Source organism: Heteronotia binoei, unplaced genomic scaffold (assembly GCF_032191835.1).
Source record: "Heteronotia binoei isolate CCM8104 ecotype False Entrance Well unplaced genomic scaffold, APGP_CSIRO_Hbin_v1 ptg000674c, whole genome shotgun sequence".
Classification (NCBI taxonomy): Eukaryota; Metazoa; Chordata; class Lepidosauria; order Squamata; family Gekkonidae; genus Heteronotia; species Heteronotia binoei.
This window is the reverse complement of record NW_026800067.1, coordinates 89,927-113,825: the sequence shown is the minus strand read 5'-3', so window position 1 is coordinate 113,825 and position 23,899 is coordinate 89,927. Positions and strand designations below refer to the sequence as shown.

Genomic DNA, 23,899 nt, shown 5'->3' with positions numbered 1-23,899 from the left:
GTAGCTCACAACTTTAATGTCAGTAGTTCACAAAGTAGTAATTTTGCTCATGAGAGTCCACAACTTTGAGAGAACATTGGTTGAGAGAGTTTTGGGAGAACTGTAACAGACCCAAGGTCACCAGCAGGCTTTATGTGGAAGCAGGACTGAACTGCCCACTAGGCAAATTAGGTGATCATCTAGGATGCCACCAGTTCAAGGGCATAGAATTGGATTGTGGTACCATGCGGACCAGCAGGGTCTTCAAAACTAGACCATACTGGTTCTCCAGTGAATTTGAGAACTCTTTACTGCTTTCAGGCACCAACAGGCTTTTACTGACTAGCCACAACGTTGGATCTTTTCTTCCACCCATAGCAGCCTGCACTTTCCCAAGAGGGTTTGATTCCTCACTCCTCCACTTGCAGCTGCTGGAATGGCCTTGGGTCAGCCATAGCTATTGCAGAGCTGTCCTTGAAAGGGCAGCTTCTGGGAAAGCTCTCTCAGCCCCACCTACCTCATAGGGTATCTGGTGTGTGTGTGTGTGTGTGTGGGGGAAGGTAAATGAGATTGTAAGCCGCTCAGAGACTCTGAGATTCAGAGTGTAGGGCAGGGTATAACTCCAATATCTTCTTCTCCGTCATCGGTGTCCGCTGTTTACCAGAGACAGGCCCAATAACTGGGAACTCTATTTTCTCTCAGAGATAAAGCTAAACCTCTCTGCCACGCTGCCAAGCAGAGCTTCCCTCCATTCTGTCTGCTCTTTTCCTGAGCCACACTTGAGTTCTCACTGCTCTCTTCTTGAGGCAGAGCTTAACTCTTTCTGCCCTCTCTTTGAGGCAGACCTGAATTAACTCCTGCTGTGCTTCCTTCCAGCATTCCATCCCTATCCTGAAAGGTGATTGGATGGTGGAGCAGCACTCCCATTGGCTCAACTGAGTGGCTGCATTTTCCCTTCAGGGCAGGACAGCCACATGTTATTCACAGTGCTATCCGAAGCAGTTCACATGGAAAGTTTCCAGCACCTGCGTGCCCTCCACTTTTGTGCAGGCTGAACATGTACTGGAGCAAAACAGAAATCATTCCTTCTGACGCAGTGCTTTTTCTTTTTAGCAGGAACTCCTTTGCACATTAGGCCACTCCATCCTGATGTAGCCAATCCTCCAAGAGCTTACAGAGCTCTTAGTACAGGGCCTACTGTAAGTTCCAGGAGGACTGGCTACATCAGAGGGTGTAGCCTAATATGCCTAAGGAGGTCCTGCTACAAAAAAGAGCCCTGCTCTGATGTATACCTGAATCCCAGGACTGGCACAGTAAATCTCAGGCCAAGAAAAGATGGAAGAGAGACAAACTACTCATGTAGCAAGTACATTTGTTATTACAGACCATAAAGATGGAATCAGTATGACTAGTGTGCCCTTAAAAAAATGAATTATCTTCAGATTCAGATTTTGGGAACACATTCTAGATTTCACGTGTCCCTGTTACAAACCCTGATTCTGGGTTTGGGTTATTTCTGGAATGCCAGAATTCCTGGGTCCCACCAGAGTTGCCTCCTGTGAGGGGTTTGGGCAGACACACCAGGCATCCTACTGGCCAGCATCCAGCAAGCGGGCACACAGATACAGTTTCCAGGGGTCAAAGTGCAAGTCCAAGGTTCAGGCACAAAGCAGACAACACTCACAGCAGAATATCTGACGGGCAACCCAAAAGCACAAATACAAGACCAGGATCAGAGACATAAGGGACAATCCGGAGCACAAAATAACCTTTGTTGTTGTTCAGTCATACAACTGAGTGACTCCTTGCAACCTCATGGACAAAGTCACACCAGGTCCTCCTGTCTTCCACCATCCTCCAAAGTCTGCTCAAATTTGTGTCAGTTATGTCAGTAACGCTGTCCAGCCATCTCATCTTTTGCCGTCTCCTTCTTCTTTTGCCTTCTGTCTTTCCCAGCATCAGGGTCTTCTCCAGTGAAGACTCCCTCCTCATTTGGTGGTCGAAATTTTTGAGCTTCAGCTACCTAAACACAAGCAAACTCTGATTTTTTTTTCTTTGCAAAACTACACTTAAGATCAGGCTCGTAGCTACAGTGGGGCCGAGGGGGGCCAGGCCACTTTATTCAACCCCCCTGCCATTGGAGGGCCTCCGAGTGGCTCCAGAGCAGTAGCAGGGGGAGGAGGGAGAAGGCTCTGGGAAGAGGCAACCCTAACAGCAGAAGCTCAAGACAGAAGCAGCACCAGCAATCAGCTTACAGGGCTCTTAGTATAGGGTCTACTGGAGGGGTCTCCTTTCTGGAGGGGGATCCACCCTCTCCCAGAGCAGGCCCAGGGCCCCAATCTTCCCCTCATCTACCCTGAAGGAACTCACTCCACACAGCTTGCTCTTGGCTACCTTTCCAGTGCATCAGCACCTTCCTCTGTGGACAGGTGACCCTCCCCGCCCCATGCACACACCCAAACAGTCACCAGGGGGTGGTAGAGCCCAGTTAGGGTTGCCAAGTCCCCTGCAGCCTCTGGCGAGGGACTGTTTTCACACACGTGCGTCAGCTGCTCTAGGAGCTTTCGGGAAAACTCTATGGTTTTCCTGGACACTAGCAATTTGGAAGGAAAAACACTATGGTACAATAGGTACCATAGAGCCCCCCTCCGAATTGCTAGAGCATCTGGGAAAGTTTTCCTAGAAGCTCCTCGAGTGGCCAGCGTGTGACACTGTGCCAGTGACATCGGGGGAGGATCCCCCCACCAGCCCAATGAAAGCCAGCAGGTGGAGAACCTCCCAGGCAGGAGAACCCCTGCCCAGCCCATAAACTTGGCAGCCCTAAGCCCAGTGGACTTTCTCCAGTCTGCAGTGAATCCTGCCCCCCTCCTCATGCCTGGTGTTGCCTCTGGCTGCTGCTGTTTGAGCTGGGAAGGATGAAAACACCAGCATCCCCCTCTTCCCACCAAGACGCGTGCTCTGCTCTGCCTGAGAGAAGCCGTGCCAGTCCCCATACTCTTTCTGGATGGGGCAGAAGGCAACTCCTAGAGTTTGCAAGAATGCTATGGTAACCAATGACATGCTGTTTTTTAAAAGTTTGTGACATCATTTTGGGCCCCATCCACCCCAAAAATGTATACACTGCCCCCCTCCAATCTAAAATTTTCTGGCTATGGGCCTGCTTAGGATTCTATGGATTTTTTTCTAAAAACCTACACACCTCAGCCTGGCTTAAATATTTGTCCAGCCTAGCAGCTAAGAAGACTAATATTTTTGGGAGGGGGAGGTGAGCTTTGTCCAATGCTGCAATGGATTTTTTCTTTTTTTAAAAAAGAAACTGTTCTTTCCCCCAAGATATACAAGGAGAGGATCATGGCTAGGGTTGCCAAGTCCAATTTAAGAAATATCTGGGGACTTTGGGGGTGGAGCCAGGAGCAAGGGTCTGACAAGCACCACTGAACTCCAAAGGGAGTTCTGGCCATCACATTTAAAGGGACAGCACACCTTTTTAATGCCTTCCCTCAATTGGAAAGAATGAAGGATAGGGGCACCTTTTGGGGGGGGGGCTCATTGCATTGGACCCCCTGGTCCAATCTTTTTGAAACTTGGAGGGTCTTTTGAAGAGAGGCACTGGATGCTATGCTGACATATTGGTGTATCTACCTCAAAAAACAGCCTCCACAGATCCCCAGATAACCGTGTGTCAATTCTCCATTTTGGGGATCAAGCTCCAAAGGGAATAATGGAGTGCCCAGCAGACATTTCCCTCCCCCCACCCTGCTTTCTGATGACCCTGAATTGGAGGTAAGCCCTCCAAACCGGGAGATCCCCTGCCCCCACTTGGGGATTGGCAACCCTAGCCATGGCTCAGTGAAAGAGCATCTGCTTGAAGTGCAGAAGGTCTCAGGTTCAATGCCCGGCATCTTCAGTTAAAAGGATCAGGCAGTAGGGAACGTGAAAGACTGCTACCAGTCTGCTTGGACAATACTGACTTGACGGACCAATGGTCTGATTCAATATAAAGTATAATCTCCCTCCCAGTCCTAGTGGAGGGGCTGTGGCTCACTGGTAGAGTATCTGTTTGGCATGCAGAAGGTCCCAGGTCCAATCCAGGACATCTCCAGGTAGGAGTTTAAGAGGTAACATGAAAGAACTCAGCCTGAGACCCTGGGGAGCCATTTCTCCTACCACTTGTCCCCACTCACTCAACCTTCTGTCTGCATGGCCTCCACCCAGCATATCCTGCCTACCTGCAGATCTGCCATGTCCACAATCAATCAGCAGCTTGGGTAGAGGTGTGGGGTTTTCCCATCACACATGCAGGCAACAAACCTCTGTTTTGGGGTTTCAACTACCCCTCCATTAGGGTGGCACCTTTCTGAAAACCTGAGGTTTTATCTGGGTTTGTAGGATAATATCTTCACTCTGAGCCTGACCCCCACTCAGCGGATCTATCAATCTACATGCGGTCAGAATTTCTTATACTGGTACTGAGAAGTCATGAAGGACAAATGCAATTTTGGGCTGTATCAACAGACGTATACTGTCCAGATCACGTGAAGTGATGGTATCGCTTTACTCTGCTCTGGTAAAGCCTTACCTGGAGTATTGTGTTCAGTTTTGAGCACCACATTTTAAGAAGAATATAGACAAGCGGGAACGGGTCCAGAGGAGGGCAATGAAGATGATGAGGGGTCTGGAGACCAAGTCCTATGAGGAAAGGCTGAAGGAGCTGGGCATCTTTAGCCTGGAGAGGAGGTGGCTGAGCGGTGATATCATCACCATCTTCAAGGACTTGAAGGGCTGTCATATAGAGGATGGTGTGGAATTGTTTTCTGTGGCCCCAGAAGATAGGACCAGAACAAATGAGTTGAAATTAAATCAAAAGTGTTTCTAGCTCAATATTAGGAAGAACTTCCTGACTGTTAGAGCGATTCCTCAGTGGAACAGGCTTCCTCGGGAGGTGGTGGACTCTCCTTCCTTGGAGGTTTTTAAACAAAGGCTAGGTGGCCAATTGACAGCAATGAAGATCCTGTGAATTTAGGGGGAGGTAGTTGTGAGTTTCCTGCATTGTGCAGGGGGTTGGACTAGATGACCCTGGAGGTCCCTTTCAACTCTTTGTTTCTATGATTCTATGACTGTTGATTCCCTTATGAACCTACCAGATCAGTAATCCTATCTTCTGCAGGTACGATTCAGGTGCCCCACCTTGTGAAATTAGGTCACCTTCAGTGAGGACTTCTCAGCCATTGCACCAAGACTGTGGAACTCTTTCCCCAGGGATATTCGGTTCCCTCTTTCTGTCAATGCTAGTAAAAGAAGACTTCTTTGCCTAGTCTGAGCTCCCTCAGTGATCCCTCCTTCCAAACCCGGCTTTTAATAACTTATTTGTGTTCTTTTAATATGTATTTTTAATGACATGATTTTATACATTTTCTTGTAAGCAGCCTTGGGTAGAAAGGCTGTCATGCTCTTGCCCATTCCCTGCAGTGGCCATCACCCTGCCCCTGCTGCCCTGGCCTTATGGAGCTGGACCAGGGTCTCAGAAATGCATGGGATACCAGGTGAACATCACCCTCATGGTCTCCGCATGCCTGCTGGGACTGGCTTCTCCATCTCTTTTGTCTGCCCAGTCCTCCAGTGCCTCTCCTCCTTGACCCCATCTGGCCCTCTCCACTTATACTCCACCCTCTCCCTTTCCTTCCTCTGTGGCTCTGGCCCCGGCACACTTTATCAATGGGGACACCCAGCTATCGGGCATCTCCACCTCTTCCCTTGCTTCTTTCCCTAGCCCCTCTTCACCTTCCTCCTCGGGCCCTACCAGAGTCAACTTCAGATGAGTGGCATCAGCTGCGAGGTTGGTTCCTCATCCGGGCGCTGCTTCCTGCTGGATCCCTCCCCTGGTGAGGCTCGGGCATACTCACCGGACATTTGGCTGGGCTTGCCCCTCCCTCTGGACATTTCCCATGGTGGTGAGCTGCTCCTCAGCTCTCTGGGCCCTGCCGCTGTTGCTGCCCTGTCCGGCATCTTCTGCCTAATCTCCTGGGTGCCTTGGGTGAGCCAACCGGGGTCCAGATTGCAGGGTGATTCCAGGGTATGGGGAGGTCGGCAGATGCTCATAGGGGCCTCGGGGGAGGGGCCGCCAGAGTCCCAACTGGGTCTCAGGACAAAGGCAGGATACAGATTTTGATGATGATGACGACGACAATGAAGGCAATAATAATAATAACAGGGATGATGATGAGCAATACTCCCTCTAAGTTGTGGAGACTTCTGAGCAAAAAACCCACTTTGTGAGCTGCTGGCATTAAAGTTGTGTGCTACTGCATAAATCAGCTTGCTCTGGGGCCATTTTTCCTGCAGCAAGACAAAAATGTGTGAGCTGGAGGCTGAGAAACTGTGAGTTAGCTCACACTAACTCAGCTTAGAGGAAACACTGATGATGAGAGTCCTGAATGCAGAATTCTGTGTTTCTCTTCCCAGAATCTGAAGTGGACAAACCATACTGGAGCCATGAACTGACAATTGTTATGTTCGGAAGAATGAGACATTTAAGAGACTCATGTCTCCTTATACTCCAGCCTGGTCAAAATGATATTTCACCTCTAACTAGTCCTTTCAACGGGGCTGATATTATTCTAGCAGCGATGAAATCAAAATCGTATGTAACAAAATGTCACTAAATGGCAGAAGTTATCTCATTTTCTCGTAGGACAGCTGCTTTTTGTAGTGTGTAGAGATGTATGCTAATAGTTTGAGAAGTAAGAATCATGAGAGATGTACATGCCCTTAAAAGATAAATTTCTTAATTTATTTTGTGCCTTTCTCCGAAGGAGCTTAGGCAGACCCTCCGCCCTCCTCCATTTTGACCTCACTATAACCGCATGAGCGAGAGAGACTAACCCATCTACTACACCTGAGAAATTTAGTCTGATCCAAAACTTTGTAACCCTATGTAATTATAATTGTAATTTTAAAAAAGGATCTGGAGGTAATAAAATAATATAAGGTTAGGGGACAACTGAGACTGCTTCATATTTCATCTAATCGTCTTGTCCCCAACTGTCTTATATGGCTAAGGTCCCACCCTTCCTTTTAATGTTCACAGACTGAATGAGACATAATTTTCTCCTCAGTATGAAAGTGCCCATTGTTTCTCTGCAGGATCGTAGCTGTGCTGAATCCATTTCCTTCCCAACCACTCACCTTCTATGTAAGTACTAATGGACTTCTCTTTGCTGAAGCTTCCCTTTCACCCCTGAGCCAGACAGGTAATTTCCTGAAATGCACCTCACAGTAAGTTTTACCACCATTATCCAGGGGACTTATTAGGTGATTAAAAAAAGAGTTTGAAAAACTAAAGAAAGAGTTAGAAAAGAATTCAATATGAGCTTAGACTGGCCAAAGATGCTAAAAACAACAAAAAAGGTTTGTTTGTTTGTTTGTTTGTTTGTTTGTTTATATTTAGCCTTATATCCCGCCCTTCCCACCGGAGTGGCTCAGGGCGGCTTTTCTTTTTCTTTTCTTATGTTCAGGGTAAGAAAAAGAGCAAGGACATGGTAGGCCCATTGCAAGGGTAGGAAAGTGTATAGTGTCCAGATCACATGAAGTGATGTTATCACTTTAGCTCTGCTCTGGTAAGACGTCACCTGGAGTATTTTGTTCAGTTTTGGGCACCGCATTTTAAGAAGGATATAAACAAGCTCCAGAGGAGGGCGACGAAGATGGTGAGGAGTCTGGAGACCAAGTCCTATGAAGAAAGGTTGAAGGAGCTGGGCATATTTAGCCTGGAGAGGAGGTGACTGAGAGGTGATATGATCACCATCTTCAAGTACTTGAAGGGCTGTCATATAGAGGATGGTGTGGAATTCTTTTTTGTGGCCCCAGAAGGTAAGACCAGAACAAATGGGCTAAAATTAAATCAAAAGTGTTTCTGGATCAACATTAGGAAGAACTTCTTGACCGTTAGAGTGGTTCCTCAGTGGAATAGGCTTTCTCAGAAGGTGGTGGGCTCTCCTTCCTTGGAGGTTTTTAAACAGAGGCTAGATGGCCATCTGACAGCAATGAAGATCCTGTGAATTTAGGGGGAGGTATTTGTGAGTTTTCTGCATTGTGCAGGGGCTTGGACTAGATGACCCTGGAGGACCCTTCCAACTCTATGATCCTGTTCAGCAGCTCCACTGAGTAAATTGCCACCATAAAATCACAAAGTATGTATTTGTAAACTGTGCTTATTTTGGCTGTTTTTTGAGAGAGTGTGTGTGTGTTCACTTTCATTTAATGAAGTACAACCAGCTGCTGGGAAAAGGAAGTGAAGAAGTATTCAGGGGAACTGTACTGCTGTATTTTTCTTTATTTGTTTATTATGGGGATGGGAAAGTCTGCTGGCTCCACCCCCAAAGTACCCAGGTATTTTTTGAGTTGGACCTGGCAATTCTACTACCAAGCTTGCTTTTGTCAGTAAAGGCTGGGGGAGGAAGTCCTTTGCAGGCCTACTTCGGCCTTTGACAGAGAACTCATTTGGGCCAATCCTGACTAAGGCTGCCACTTCCAGGTTGGTGGGAAAGGGGGTTTTTTGTGCTGGGGTCTATAGAAACCAGACGTTGGGGAGAGAAGAGACCCTAGCTGAATATAATGCCATAGATTCCTCCCTCCAAAGCATTTCTTTTCTCCAGGGAGAAAGAGATCTGTTATCTGGAGTTCAGATGTGATACCAGAATATCTTCAATCTCCACCTCTGTTTCCTACCCTAGACCTGGCATCACCCACTGGGCGACTTGATGCCACCCAACTGGCATGACTTAACTAGACCTGGCTGCTTGCTCTTATTCAGCAGCCCCCTATGACAGCCACTGTGTTGTGGTCATCAGCGTTTCAAAGCAGGGTCTGCCAGATTCAGGATTCTACTGTGGAAGCTGACTGAGTGATTTCAGACCACCCACATGCTTTCAACCTAGCCTGGCCTAACCTCCCCATGACAGCCAGTGTCACACGGCAGTTCAGAGCAGGGTCTGCCAGATCCAGGTGGAAACTGACTTGGTGATTTTGGTGCAGTCACAGATTTTCAACCTAACCTGCCTCACAGGGTTGTTGTGCATATCAAAAGGGGGAGAGAAGAATGATGTAAGCTGCTTTGGTCCCCCTGCAGAGAAAGACTGTACTTTTCTTAGTAGAGGCTGCAGAGATGGGGAAGGAGATGGAAAGCAATCTATTCCCACCTATTTTGCCCCATCCCTACTGTATAGAAAGACTTTTTCCTAACTAGAGGCTGCAGAGAGGGGAGAGAAGATGGAAAGCTGAAGTCAGAGGGGCAGATCAAAGTTGAGTGATGGTTGGCAGTAAAGGAGAGAGCGTTGCCAACTCCAGGTTGGGAAATTTCTGGAGATTAGAGAGGTGTAGCCTGGAGAGGGTGGGATTTGAGGAAGAGTGAGAACTCAGGAAAGGTGCACCACTATAGACTCCACCCTCCAAACCAGTCATTTCCTCCTGGGGAACCATTGTTGCCAATCTCCAGGTGAGGCCTGGAAATCCCCAGAATTACAGCTGCACTCCAGATGGGCATATATCAGTTCCCCTGGAGAAAATGGTACACTCTGCATTATAACCTGCTGAGGTCACCTCCCCACTTTCTGATAACCTACCCCACATTTCTCTACCTTCTTAATTTCCCTTCCCAACAGCTGCTTTCTCAACATAACTTGCCTCTCTCTATCTTTGCCTCTCCCCCCCCCTTATGACCATGACACTCACCCAAAGCAAATTTCAAGCACCCACCGTATTTCTCTTCACAATGGGCCTTATTACTAGTTATATTAAAGGACCAATATGATGATGATGATGATGATGATGATGATGATGATGATGATGATGATGATGATGATGACGATGATGATGATGATATTGGATTTATATCCTGCCCTCCACTCCAAAGAGTCTCAGAGCGGCTCACAATCTCCTTTACCTTCCTCCCCCACAACAAACACCCTGTGAGGTGGGTGGGGCTGGATGGGTCTCTCCAAGCAGCTGCCCTTTCAAGGACAACCTCTGCCAGAGCTATGGCTGACTCAAGGCCATTCCAGCAGGTGCAAGTGGAGGAGTGGGGAATCAAACCCGGTTCTCCCAGATAAGAGTCCACACACTTATCCACTACACCAAACTGGCTCTCCAATATCTTTTAACTGTCAGACTAGGAAAGGTGTATTTCCTTTCCCAAAGCTGATTCCAAGTTTATATTTCTTTTTATTGCTTCTGTTCCAATCCTATATCTTCACTATCTTCCAGGATCATCCTTTAGGATACAAGAACATCACCGGATATGATACAGTTGCATATTCATGGTGGAGGTTTATGAATGACCCAACTGCACCTCCACACTGGCTTGTGCAATTCCCGATGGTCAAGGTAACCCTCACCTCTTGTCTCCTGCAGGGCTGGCTCTCAGACTCAGGGAGTCCACTCCATCTCATTCAAGATTGCCTAATCTTTGCATGTTCTTCTGGATCTGTAGATCAGTGTGCTCGTGGGTGAAAGAAGATAAGTAAAAACTACCATCAGCCCCTTGTGATGTGCCTGACCCATGTCATGTGACTGGCCATAGCATGTCTATCCATTTTGCATGTGGCCCTGCCAGATTACCAGCCCATGTCAATTGTGGTCCTTTATGTGCTTTTGATCATTGATGCTTTATTTACAGTCTTTGTATTGCACTGTTTATCATTGTTTTAATTTTATTGCAAGCTACCTTTAGTTCTGCAAGGGAGAAAGGTGGCTAACAAATGCTTTAGACAGAGAAATATCAGGTGATACTGAGGAATCCTCCAGACAAAAACACCCAAAGAGAAATCCCTGCACTGCAACCCAAAGACTAAAACGAAAAGGGAAGGGGAAACTGACAGCAGCAAACTCCCAGTAAACCAAATTAAATCCCAATTTCCCCTCCCTTTTTGCTCCAAGAATACAACAAACAAACAAAAAGAATAGCCGCTTCTCCAAGCCGAGCCAGACAACAGCTTAGAGAATGCATTTAAAGTTAATTTCTTTCCACCTCTCTGTCCCTCCTCCCCCAGTCCCTCCCTGACTGAGTAGGCTGGTAAAGCAAGCCTCACCCCAGCAGAAAAGCTCTTTCTCATGCTAATACACTTGCTCCATCCTGAATGACTGTGCCCTACATAAGTACATGAACATAGGCAAGAAGAAACTTTACGCAGCCTTTATTGATCTAAAGAGTGCTTTTGATTTGGTGGATAGAAATAAGTTATGGAGCAAACTAGCAGACCAAAAGATTGAGCCCCACCTTCTAATCCTGTTTAAAAAAAATACAAACAGATACAATTTGTCAGGTTAAATAGTCATCAAAAGGCCATTTAACTAGGAAAACATCTGTTTTTAAAGGAGTTAAACAGGGCTGTGTGTGGCCCCATATCTTTTAAATATTTTTTTTGTTAAATTGACTTACCGCAATTCTTTAAATCCACGAACGGGCATCCACTCAAACTAAACGATCTCCCAATTCCATTAGTATTGTGTGCTGACAATACAACTATTCTCCACACAGGAGTGGGATTGCAGAGATATTTCAAAGCTTTGGATAATTATTGCCAAATAAATTCACTTTCTAAAAACTATTATAATCCAAAGTTGTGGTTTTCTCAAAAAGTTGGCACCCGCAAAAATGGTATATAGGTAACCGAGAAATCGAACAAACCAAGTGCTACAAATATTTAGGCTTAACGTTCAATTATAATCTCAAATGGGCAGTTCATTGTAACAGAACATTTAATACAGCCAATTTTGCCTCCTCTCAAATCAAACATTTTTACTACCATAAAAGTAACCAATATTTCCCTGCTGCAATCAAAATTTTTCAGGCTAAAAGCTTATCCCTGTGGCGTTCCCCTGTGGATTAATGCCTTAAATAAGAAAATAGAAAATATTCAGGCTACATTTTTGTGCCAACATTTTTGCACCACATTTTTGCGCCAACTTCTTGGAGTGCCCAACTGTGACGCTTATACTATAATTTGTGCAGAAATGGATATGCACCTTATAGCGACCAAAGCATGGATCTTAACTTTTAAATATTGGCTTCAAAGTTATTATAGGGCTGAACTGCTCAATTATCTTTAAAAAGATGCTTACAATGTTGTGTGGTTGGAAGGAATTATAGATAAACTCAAGCACATAGGAATTGCAATGGAAGAATTCATCCTATCTGATGAATTCTATAATCTCAGACGGATTAAACAAAGGCTCTTTGATTAAGAACTTACTAAATTATGTTCTGTTCAATATTATACATGCTCACCCGAGGCACTTGGTCCTGCTCAACCTCTTGAAAAAATAGCCAACTATCCATGTGATCTAGAAAGGACCCAGCAATGGAGAGCATTTATGTTGGCAAGGATGAATGCCTTTCCTTCAATTCTTTTTATGGCAGATTCCTCCAAATCACATATATTGAGAGAGTCTGTCCTTGTGGGGCAAACAGTCCAGATTCCATCCAATATATATTGCTGGTCTGCCAGCTATATTCTAAACCCTGGAGGGAACTGTTTGGAAATCTTTCTCTTCTTCCCTGTAACCCTGTAACCACTGTCTACTGAAAGACAATGAAATAGAAATCACAAGGGCTGTTAGTAAATTTCAGGAGAAGTCCATTAACATCTATGCTGGGCATGTTTTGCTATACTCTATTAGTTTATTGTTCTCAATCTCAGGTTGTATATTTTGTCTGTCCTCATCTCATATTATGCCTGAGTATACCAATAAAAGGTATGATGATGACGATGATGATGATGATGACTGTGCCCCCCCCCCCAAAAAAGGGAATGCACGCTCATCAAACACTTGTATACATCGCCCCCTCGCATTGCAAGCAACAGGAAGGGAGCTCTGTTATTGACTAGCCACATTGCCTGACAAGCTTTGAGGATCCCAGTTTGTGTTTCCAAGGCTGGAAAACATCACCACCCCCACCGTTACCTAGCATTTTTGCACCAGGCTTTGTGGATTCTGCTTTCTGAGCAGCTCTGAGCCATGCCCAAAAGCTTGGAGATTTGTTCAACGGACAGGTGGGTGATGAACCTCAGCTCACAAGCCTCAAACCAGCAAAGTTCAGTTCAAATTTTGGCTCATGGCCCAGTTCGTGCCCATCCCTACTTCTGAATATATTGATCTGAAGAAACCCACACACACCTAACAAAGAAATGCCTCTGGTGTGCAGCAAATTGCTTGTCCCATCAGCGTTGAGTATATGGGAGAGGACCCTGAGGTGATGGGACATTTGTATGATTATGTTTACAGGGTTAACTCTGAATTTGCTAGAAAGCGCAAGCTACCAAGGGATGTGGTAGTAAAATTTACTACAAGAGATATGGTGGGAAGGATTTTAAGTCAACAATTTGAAAAAGCAATGGTAGTGGAGGAAAGCAGAGTAAGAATAATGAAGGAGCTGCCAAGGAAGGTCGTAAGTAACAGAAGACAATTGAAGATATTGACAGACAAGCTAAGGGTGAAGGGAATAAGATATAGATGGATTCTACCTGAAGGTCTTAGCTTTGAGTATAAAAGACTGAGAATTACAATAATAGATCCTCAAGGCATGGAAAGGTTTTTTTGCGGACAACAAATAAATTGGAGATACAGAATAATTGAAGAAACATTATGGATTACAAACTAATTTCTTGGAATGTAAATGGACTAAATTCACCGCAAAAAAGAAAAGTAATGTTTCATTGGATTAAAAAACAAAAATTTAATATAATTTTTCTACAAGTACATATTAAACATTAAACAAGTACATGTTAAAGCCATCAAGCAACTGAAAAGTGGCAAGGCAGCGGGAGTTGATGGAATCCCACCAGAGATCTGGAAGCATGGGGGCACAGTACTACATAGCACACTTCACAAAGTACTTGTCACCTGCTGGGAACAAGGCAAACTACCACGGGACTTTCGCGATGCAATCATCATCGCTCTACACAAGAACAAAGGGGAAAAGTCAGACTGCTCCAAATACCGGGGGATAACCCTGCTCTCCATCGCAGGCAAAATCCTTGCCAGAATACTCCTGAACGGACTGGTGCCCACCATTGCAGAAGAACTCCTCCCAGAGAGCGAATGCGGCTTCAGAGCTAACAGGAGCACCACTGACATAGTATTTGTTCTCAGGCAGCTCCAAGAGAAATGCAGGGAACAGAACAAGGGTCTATATGTGACTTTTGTCGACCTTACCAAAGCTTTCGATACCGTTAGCAGGAAAGGCCTGTGGCAAATCTTGGAACGTTTAGGATGTCCCCCAAGGTTCCTCAGCATGATCATCCAGCTACATGAATACCAGCGAGGCCAAGGCAGACACTGCAACGACCTCTCGGAGCCCTTCCCAATAGGCACAGGTGTAAAGCAAGGCTGTGTTCTCGCGCCAACTCTCTTTACGATCTTCTTTAGCATGATGCTTCAAAAAGCCGCAGTAGATCTAGATGATGACGACGGTGTCTACATCCGCTATCGCACCGATGGCAGCCTGTTCAACCTGAGGCGACTAAAGGCTCACTCCAAGACAATGGAAAAATTTATCCGAGAGCTACTGTTTGCTGATGATGCTGCACTTGTCTCCCACTCGGTATCAGCTCTGCAGCATATGACGTCCTGCTTTGCAGAGGCTGCCAAGCTATTCGGCCTAGAAGTTAGTCTGAAGAAGACAGAAGTTCTCCACCAGCCTGCACCCCAGGAAGATTATCACCCTCCCTGCGTCACTGTGGGTGAATCAGTTCTGAAGACAGTCCAGCAGTTCAGCTACCTGGGATGCATCATCTCCTCAGATGCCAGGATCGACAAGGAGATTGACAACAGGCTGGCAAAGGCAAACCGTGCATTTGGCCAACTGCACAAAAGAGTGTGAAACAACAAGCATCTGAAAAAAGGCACAAAGATCAATGTTTACAAAGCAGTTGTGATGACAACCCTCATCTACGGCTCCGAATCATGGGTTTTATACCGTCATCACCTGCGACTCCTTGAGTGCTTTCTTCAGCGCTGCCTTTGCACCATCCTCAACATCCACTGGAGTGACTTTGTGACCAACACTGAAGTCCTCAAGAGGGCGGAGGTTACAAGCATCGAGGCACTGCTGTTGAAGACGCAGCTGCGCTGGGCAGGGCATATTTCTAGGATGGAAAACCACCGCCTTCCCAAGATTGCTCTGTATGGCGAACTTTCCACCGGCCATCGAAATAGAGGGGCACCAAAGAAGAGGTACAAGGACTCCTTGAGAAATCCCTTGGCACCTGTCGCATCAACCATCACCAGTGGTCTGACCTAGCCTCAGATCGCAAAGCATGGAGGCACACCATCCACCAGGCTGTCTCTTCCTTTGAGAACGCATGCATAGCTGGTCTTGAGGACAAAAGGAGATTGAGAAAGAATCACACTGCTACAGCACCAACCCCAAATCTGACTTTCCCCTGCAGCCACTGTGGCCGGATCTGCCTGTCCCGCATTGGTCTTGTCAGCCACCAGCGAGCCTGCAGCAGACATGGACTACTGCACCCTTCTTAAATCTTCGTTCGCGAAGTCAAGCTGAGAGAGAATATCTTAAAATATATGTTTGATGAATATTTTTCAATATGTTACAAAAAATAATAAAATTGGTTTACCACCTAGAATAACATGGGGCCCTAAGTAGAAACATTTCCTGAGATTCTGTTTTTCTTGTATCTGTGAAGATGTGCCATAAAAACAACCTCTGTGCCAGAAGTGGCCAAACTTGCTTAACATAAAAGCCATATAGAATAAATGTTTGATGTTCGAGAGCTACGAGATAGGAAGGAAGGAAGGAAGGAAGGAAGGAAGGAAGGAAGGAAGGAAGGAAGGAAGGAAGGAAGGAAGGAAGGAAGGAAGGAAGGAAGGAAGGAAGGAAGGAAGGACTCCTATGTCTCAATCTGAGAACTATCTTCATGCCATCTACGCTGCCTTATTTAATTTTTTATTTAATGGTTTCAACTGTTTTAACTTTTTAACTGTCTTATTGTTGGATTTAACTGTCCTATTGTGTTGCAATCCACCCCGAGCCCATTATGGGAAAGGGCAGACTTTAAATTTACAAAATAAAATAAAAAATAAAGGAAGGAAAATAGATGGAGGAGGGTTGGAGAGGTGGAAAGAAAGCAACATTAAATGCATTCTCTAAGACATCGTCTGGCTTGGCTTGGAGAAGTGATTGAAAGAGACAAATTCCTTCTTCAAGCCAGCCCAATAGAGCAGTGCCACATAACACATGTGTGTGAGAGAGCCACATGTGGCTCCTGAGATGCAGTTTGGCCACCCCTGTGCTGTGCAAACATCTCTTGCTCCCCAGAAAGTGACTGTTCTCCTGTTCTCTCTTTGCAGGCCGCAGTGAGAGCCATGGACACTATAACACACTACATGAAGAACAATGATAATAAAGTCATTAAAAGATTTACATTGACGGGCATTGCGTTGGTATGTGTGAGTGGCAGATATGAGCAGCTGCAGTAATTAGGCATTTTGCTTTCATTGCTGTACACATGGGCATTACCATAATCTCAGATGCTTTTTGCACCCCTTTTTTATTCTTCCTGCAGGGTGGCTGGATCTCCTGGCTGACGGCTGCTGTTGATAAGAGGGTTGAAGGAATTGTACCCATTGCCATGGATTTCCTGAATTTCACTGAGGTGAGACCGCAATTGCAAGCAAATATCTCCAAGCCTCTGCAAAGTTCAGTTTCACTGCAAATAGCAAGAGACCCTTCAGATCCTCAAGAAAACTGGAGAGCTTCAAATGATGATGGATTGCATAGCACAAGTTTTGTGTACACATGCTCGTGTGATGTTTCTCACAGCTGCCCTGGTCTCCATCCCCCTAGCTGCTCAATGCCTTCTATAGGAAAATAGTACCAATTTAACTTTTAAAATGTGCTTTGCTAGCCTGTCCTGGATAGCCCAGGCAAGCCTGATCTTGTCAGATGTCGGAACCTAAGCAGGATCAACTCTGGAAAGTGCTTGGATGGGAGACCTCCTCGGAATACCAGAGCCTGAGGGCAGGGGCAGGTTTTATTCAGCCACCTCCTGCTCCTAGCAGGAGTCAGTCACTTCCAGGTGCACACACAAGCACAGGCCTCAGATTCAGTGGGAGCTCACAGGAGCAAAGCTCCTGAATCTTTCGGAGAGTTCCACCTCCTTGTCCATTGAAGAGTATGTGCAGCTGCATAACAATCCCTGGATGAGCTCCACCACCTATTTTTCTACAATACAACCCCTGCCCATGCATATAAAACTGAAAAAAAAAATGTGCTTTACTTAGTTAATGCAGTCCTGATTGGAGTTATACCTTTTCAAATTCTTTGCAGGGGTGGCCAATGGTAGCTCTCCAGATGTTTTTTACCTACAACTCCCATCAGCCCCAGCCATTGGCCATGCTGGCTGGAGCTGATGGGAGTTGTAGGCAAAAAACATCTGGAGAGCTACCTTTGGCCACCCCTGCGAGCCACATGGCCTTTGAAGTTGTGTAACTCTGTTCAGCACTGCAGCGTCAATTGTTGTGAGTCTAATAGGGTGCAGTGTGAGAATGACTTCCCCCACCAGCATGTCATTGCCCCCCCAGTCAGAATAACGAGACAGACACAGGTATGGATTAAAGGGCCACTTTATTTAACTAATTCAACGGCAAGGGGAAAACAGTGGGGACAGGTTAAGCCAGGGGTCAGTACCAGACCACCTTCTTAACCCAGAACTGGGCGAGCCCCAAGCCCCGGGTGTGAGCCAACCCAACGGCTCAGACCTGGCTGGCCAGGCACAATATCCCATTCACCTGAGCTCCACCATCCCCCAAGCCGTATAGCCTGGGATGTGGACAACTCCAAGTGACGGGATCCTAAGGGTCCCTGGAGCCAACCTTGGGCCGTACAGCTTAATGGTCACCCCAGGGGCACCATTCACCCCAATGGTGCAGTGCCACGGGAGCTCACCAATACCCCACACAACATGTTCCCAACAGTAAACAGCCAGTGACCAATCTATTTAACAGCACCGCCCAAACCAATTGCCAGCGCCCATCGCCTTCAGTGCAAGGTAGGCAAAAACACTCCCAAAACTGGCCAATATGTTTGAAGGTGAAAAATTCCTACCTGGCCCCTAATGAGGTGACCAGCCTATTCCCTGCACTGCATGACGGGCAGGACAAGAGTGGCTTTCCAAACTGCGCCACCGGAGTCAGAGCCGGCCTTATAAGGTCGCCCACGCCCCCAATCAGCTTAAGGGAGAGTCCACTGTCTCCATCCTTCAGGGGAGGGAATGGACGGCCCCCAGCCTATAGCAGCCGATCGGCCACTCGGCTGGGTGGGGGCCGAATTCCTTCACATTTTGCATCACTGACTGCCAGGCCCATTCATGTTTATGATGAGCATTCTAAATTAGATCAGAAACAATTTGCTGTTTCTTGAAATGCTGCCTGGGAACTGTAGCTCAATCCAGTTAGTTCTGAGAATTTGGAGGCAAAATAAATTAATGGGTTATTACTTCACTGGTGGATTAATCCTGCTGTGTGTGCAACCACAAGGGTAGCATGAAAACCAACAAAATTCATTCATTCATTCATTCATTTTAAAAAGGTAAAGGTGCAAGCACCAGTCGTTTTCGACTCTGGGGTGACATTGCTTTCACAACATTTTCACGGCAGACGTTTTACCGGGTGGTTTGCCATTGCCTTCCCCAGTCTTTTACACTTTCCCCCCAGCAAGCTGGGTACTCATTTTACCGACCTCGGAAGGAAGGAAGGCTGAGTCAACCTGAAGCCGGCTATCTGAACCAGCTTTCGCTGGGATCGAACTCAGGTCGTGAGCAGAGGGCTCCAACTGCAGTAACGCAGCTTTACCACTCTGCGCCACGAGGCTCATTCATTTTAGTTGACCTATATTCCGCCCTTTCCCAGGAGTGGGCTCAGAGCAGAAAACATTGTAATTTAAACACAATCAATACATACATATTAAAACCATTAAAACAGCATAATAAAAGCAGTAAAACAGTAATATGACAACATAGGTGGCAGTTCCAATTGGGTACGCTCAGCATCAATGAAGCTATAGGCTTAAAGATAAATAAAAAGATGGCATCACCAGAAGTACAGGAGGCCAAGTAGATGGGATATGGATGCCCACTGCCTCAACGAAAGGCCCGGTGAAATAGCTCCATCTTACCGGCCCTGTGAAAAGGTAGTAAGTCTGAATCTGAATCTCTGCAGGGAGCTGATTCGAACCTGTCCATGTCAAAAAACCCTGGCCCTGGTTAAGGCAAGATGGATGTCCTTTGGGCCAGGCATGGTTAGACAATGTTGTGAAGTGGATTGTAATGATCTTCAGGGCACATATTGGGAGAGGCAGTCCTGTAGGTATCATCACGATCTATTTCTAGCTATAGAGGAATCATCAATATTCAGGCTAGCCCACTAGATTGGGCTCTCAATATCTTCCAAAGCATCCTGGTTTGCCACATTGGCTGGCTGGTCTTATTCTAAAAACTCCAGTTCTTAAACTGCTGGGCAGCACCATCAAACTCTGCTGAGTGTATATTCGTGTGCATCCAAGACTCATGAGCCAAATTTTTCAACAGAGTTTCCACCACCAATACCGAGCATATTGCGGCTGGTCTTATATGCTGAAACCCTTCTATGAGATGAATATAACACAAGAGTTGGATAATCCCCGTTTCAGTGATCTGGTTCATCTTGTGGACCCCCTAGGTAAGCATGTATGATCCTTGTGGATACACAGTGAATTTCTAGAGAAGAAGGAGTGATTGTTAATAAATCAACCACTTTAGTTAATTTTAGATTCTCCCATATCTTAAAATCATCTTTCTGCCAAGACTCAGCAAACTCATCATGATTGAATACTGGCATAAAAGGCAACCTGTACAATCCCAACTTGTTCTTACAATTAAATTAGGTCTATCCTCATTAATACCAACTTGATATTATTAACTTTGAAGCCCAAAATTGCACCAAACTCCTTTTTCAACTTGTTTCAATCCTGAGCTGAAATCTTCGAATCTTTTATTGTAATAACAATATTATCATATTACTATACCAGATTAGTGGTGTTTTGTTGGCAATTAATGTCTTTAATAACTTGATGTTGTCATACAGCAATGCCAGAAATTTCAGTTACAAGACTAAGAAGTATTTGCAAGAGGGAGGGCAACCCTTTCTTACTCTTCTTGTTAAGTCAAAAAATGGGAAATATTACAATTGATCACCTTGGCTTTTTTTGTAGCAGGAAATGATTCATATATTAGGCTATACTGTCCCTGATGTAGCCAATCCTCCAAGAGCTTACAAGGCTCTTGGTGGACTGGCTACATCAGGGGAGTGTAGCCTAATATGCAAATGAGTTCATGCTACAAAAAAAGCCAAGGTGATCAATTGTAATATTTCCCATAAAGGCCCAATCTATTTTATCAAATGCCTTTTCTGTGTCAACGGAAAAATTTGTGGGCATACGTCTTCAGCAAGGTTTATTAAATTAAACAACCTTCTGATGTTCCAAGCCCTTATGCATCCTTTTAAGGAGTCTCTTTGATCCATATCAATATAAATATCTAGTATGCCATTTGATCTATTAGCAAAAATGTAAAATCTTTTTCAGAACTTCAGAATGAGACTGAAAGTAGCCCCTTAACAATCCTTCAGTGCCTTCAGATAAGAAATTTAATTGAAACCAGATTTCATAAGAAGAATATTTTCTTCCCTTTAAATCAATTTGATTACTGTTTAATTTTATTTTATTTATTTAATTTAATTTATATTGCACCCTCCCCACCAAAGGCAGGCTCAGGGTGCCTCACAGGTTAGGGTCAAACAATGTCCAAATAAGATAAAACAGCAATAAAAATAAGACCTTAAACAATTATTTAAATCAATCCAAGCTAAAATTTCCTTCAGTGCGTTTGTGTGTCTGTCTGTGTGTGTGTAAAAAAATTTTGTCCACTGTGTGACACAGAGTGTTGGACTAGATGGGCCATTGACCTGATCCAACATGGCTTCTCTTATGTTCTTAAATTAGGAATAAAAGAATCCTAGAAATAACTAGGATAATATCTGGGAAATATCTGGGAATTACTAGAAACATTGGTAGACAGCATTTGCAGGCTCTCAAGGACTGTTTTTGTTTTCCCTTTCTTTTTCCCCTGAATTCGTTTCTGTATATCAAGCATTTCCATGGGCTTCCATGCTGCTTTTGTCAACTCCAAATGAGTCAGTTTCAAGAGGCCCCCCCCTTTTGTCCTGGTTCCTTTGTGTTCTTTCTCATTTTCTTGCTCAGAGCTTGCAAAATCTCTCCCCTTTGCCTGGATCTGTGCTTTAAGATTAGTTCTTTTAAGCTTGCAGTGACACAGTGGCACTGGGTTCTGCTGGGCTTACTGCAGCTTGTTGAGACTGGCTTGCAAAATCCTCATTCCCTATTTGAATTTGTTGTGAGTCTGTGCTTTGAAGACTGGCATCAGTTCTATTAAGCTTGCACTGCTTCTGCTGGACATTCTGTCCATTGAAACTTGCAAAAATGGCCCCCATCTTTAGTTTCTACTGTGGAGATTCTCTGGTTTGACATTAGTCCTTTTTTGCTAGTATTGCCATAGTGGCACTTGTTCTGCTGAGCATTCTATTCACTGCAACTGATTGTTTATTTTTTTTATTTATTTGATTTATATCCCACCCTCCCTGCCGAAGCAGGCTCAGTGTGGTACTGAGTTTGAAAAAATGTCCCCCTTTCAATTCCCATTACAAAGATTCTCTGGTTTGATTTTGGCTCTGTTTGTTTTGGCACATTAGTTTTTGGTTTTGCTAGGATTGTGCAGTTAATAAATCTGTCGGGAGGAATATTATACTTGTTATAAGCACTGTCTTCTACATTTCGTCGCTATAGGTACCAATTATATTTTGGGAAAGAGACTGTTTAGGCTCTTAGCACATTTCGGATGGATGTTAATACATGCTTATACTGTTGAATCAATTTGCTTGATATTGTGCACTGTGGAAGTTTGTAATATTGGTAAGAAAATTTGCATGAATTTTTGTACTAGTGATTTGGATGAAAGCATATGATATTTTTTATTAGTGGTATTTATACTGTTAAGAGACTATATACATAAATCAACACAGAGAATATATACATGAGTTTATTTAGCACATTTATATCTATCCGTGATGCAAAAAGCAGCACCTCCTTCGGTCTTGTGCAACGGCTCTTTTTCCATTCTGCTCATCTGGAGTTGAGATTGGAGTGGGACTCTTCATGCACTTTCCATGAAATTAACCTTTGGATTTTCCCTTTTAGCCTACAATGAGCAATACGCAGACATAGCCAAGCGCATAATCATTTATTCAGGGGATGAGTTCTTCCCGCCTGACAACTCACGTTATTACTTTTCTCAACTGGAAGGTACAAAATATCTTCAGTAAGTTTATACGTTCTACTTTTCCTTCCTGTTCCTAAATAATAGAAGTTGTAAAAATGGCAAAAATCCCACGAAATTACATTTTTGGCCTTTCAGAGAGGACTCATCAGATCCAAGCTCAACAGCAACTGCACATGACTTGCTTCTATGAAACTTACATTATTACAACATTATTTTTATATGCATGTGCATTTGTGCGTGTGTGTACCTGGAAGCCATGGTGACCTCCGGTGACAGACCCCTGCCGGGGGCCTGGAGGATATTTAGAGGGGTGCCTGAATAAAGCCTGCCCCTGCTTCCCAACTCTGATATTCCAAGGAGGTCTCCCAAGAATTTGCCAGAGTTAACCCTGCTTAGCTGCCAAGATCTGGTGAGATCCAGGTCAGAGCAGACCACAGCATTTATTGCAGGGGTGTCAAACATGCAGCCTGGGGGCCAAATCAGGCTCCCAGAGGGTTCCCATCAGGCCCCCGAGCAACTGGCTGTTGTCTGCTTCCTTCTCCCTCTCTCTTGCTTCCTTCTGCATCACAACTTGCTTTGTAAGGCTTGCTCAATCACACAGGAGCTACAGAGCAAGATCTCTATTTTCCCCATTGGCTGAGGCTTCTCCCTTGGGGAGGAAGGGGGAAGGGAGAGCTTGCTTCTGAGCCAAGCCTCTCTTCCTTCTATTGGCTGAGGCTCCTCCCCCTCCTAGTCCCCTGGGGAAGGAAGGAAAGAGCCATAGCTTGCTTTGCCCAGTTCCCTGGATCCCATGGGAGAAATAGAAAGAAAGCACCTTTAAGACCAATGAGTGCTAATGTTTTAAGCATATTTTAAGAGGTTTTTTTAAAAAAAAAAATCTGTGTCCTTTATAAAGTGTATATCTCTGCTACCTAATCTTAAATAGGTACACACATGGCCCAACCCAACATGGCCAGCCCAACAAGGTCTCTCACTTATGTTAGATTCGGCCCTCATAACAAATGAGTTCCACACCCCTGATTTATTGATTATAGATGAAGGAGCATTGGCAAAGCATGTGCGTGGATCCTGAGATATCAAGCAAGCCACCTGCCTCTCAATAAGATATCCCACAGCCTGCCTGATAGAGAAAACCCAGGAGTGACAAATAGTGGTATCTTAAGGGCGGTGTCTGTTGAGTACTGTTGAACCTCTTCCTTAGCCGCGTATATGTTTTCATGGCAGCAAATTAATCATTAGAGTGACAGGATTAACTTTTTCTATGAAATGATCCCTGTTTGTGAGCAAACCTTTGCGTCCATTGCAAATGGCAGTGATGTTCATGTATGCCAGGATGGTCTGGTTCCTTTTGTTTTGCGTTGGAATTCTATTCAGTTAATTAAGGAGAGCAAAGGAAATAAATGAGAGCCATAAAGAGTCATTTAGTAGAAAAAGAGGTGCTGGAGCTCATTAACACAACTCATTAGCATAACAGATTTGCATATGCCACACACCTGTGACATCACTGGCAGGTGTAC

General features: G+C 45.0%; 1 protein-coding gene across 1 annotated transcript in view; it reads left to right on the top strand.

The window, feature by feature from the left end:
- The window catches only part of LOC132590768 (autocrine proliferation repressor protein A-like), a 32,861-nt gene that overhangs the window by 1,196 nt on the left and 7,766 nt on the right, over positions 1-23,899 (top strand). The window contains exons 2-8 of the mRNA XM_060263689.1: positions 6,442-6,619; positions 7,123-7,171; positions 10,240-10,359; positions 16,345-16,437; positions 16,560-16,649; positions 19,581-19,710; positions 22,301-22,421. Of these exons, the coding sequence (XP_060119672.1) occupies positions 6,442-6,619; positions 7,123-7,171; positions 10,240-10,359; positions 16,345-16,437; positions 16,560-16,649; positions 19,581-19,710; positions 22,301-22,421 (781 nt within the window). The remainder of the gene's footprint in view (positions 1-6,441; positions 6,620-7,122; positions 7,172-10,239; positions 10,360-16,344; positions 16,438-16,559; positions 16,650-19,580; positions 19,711-22,300; positions 22,422-23,899) is intronic.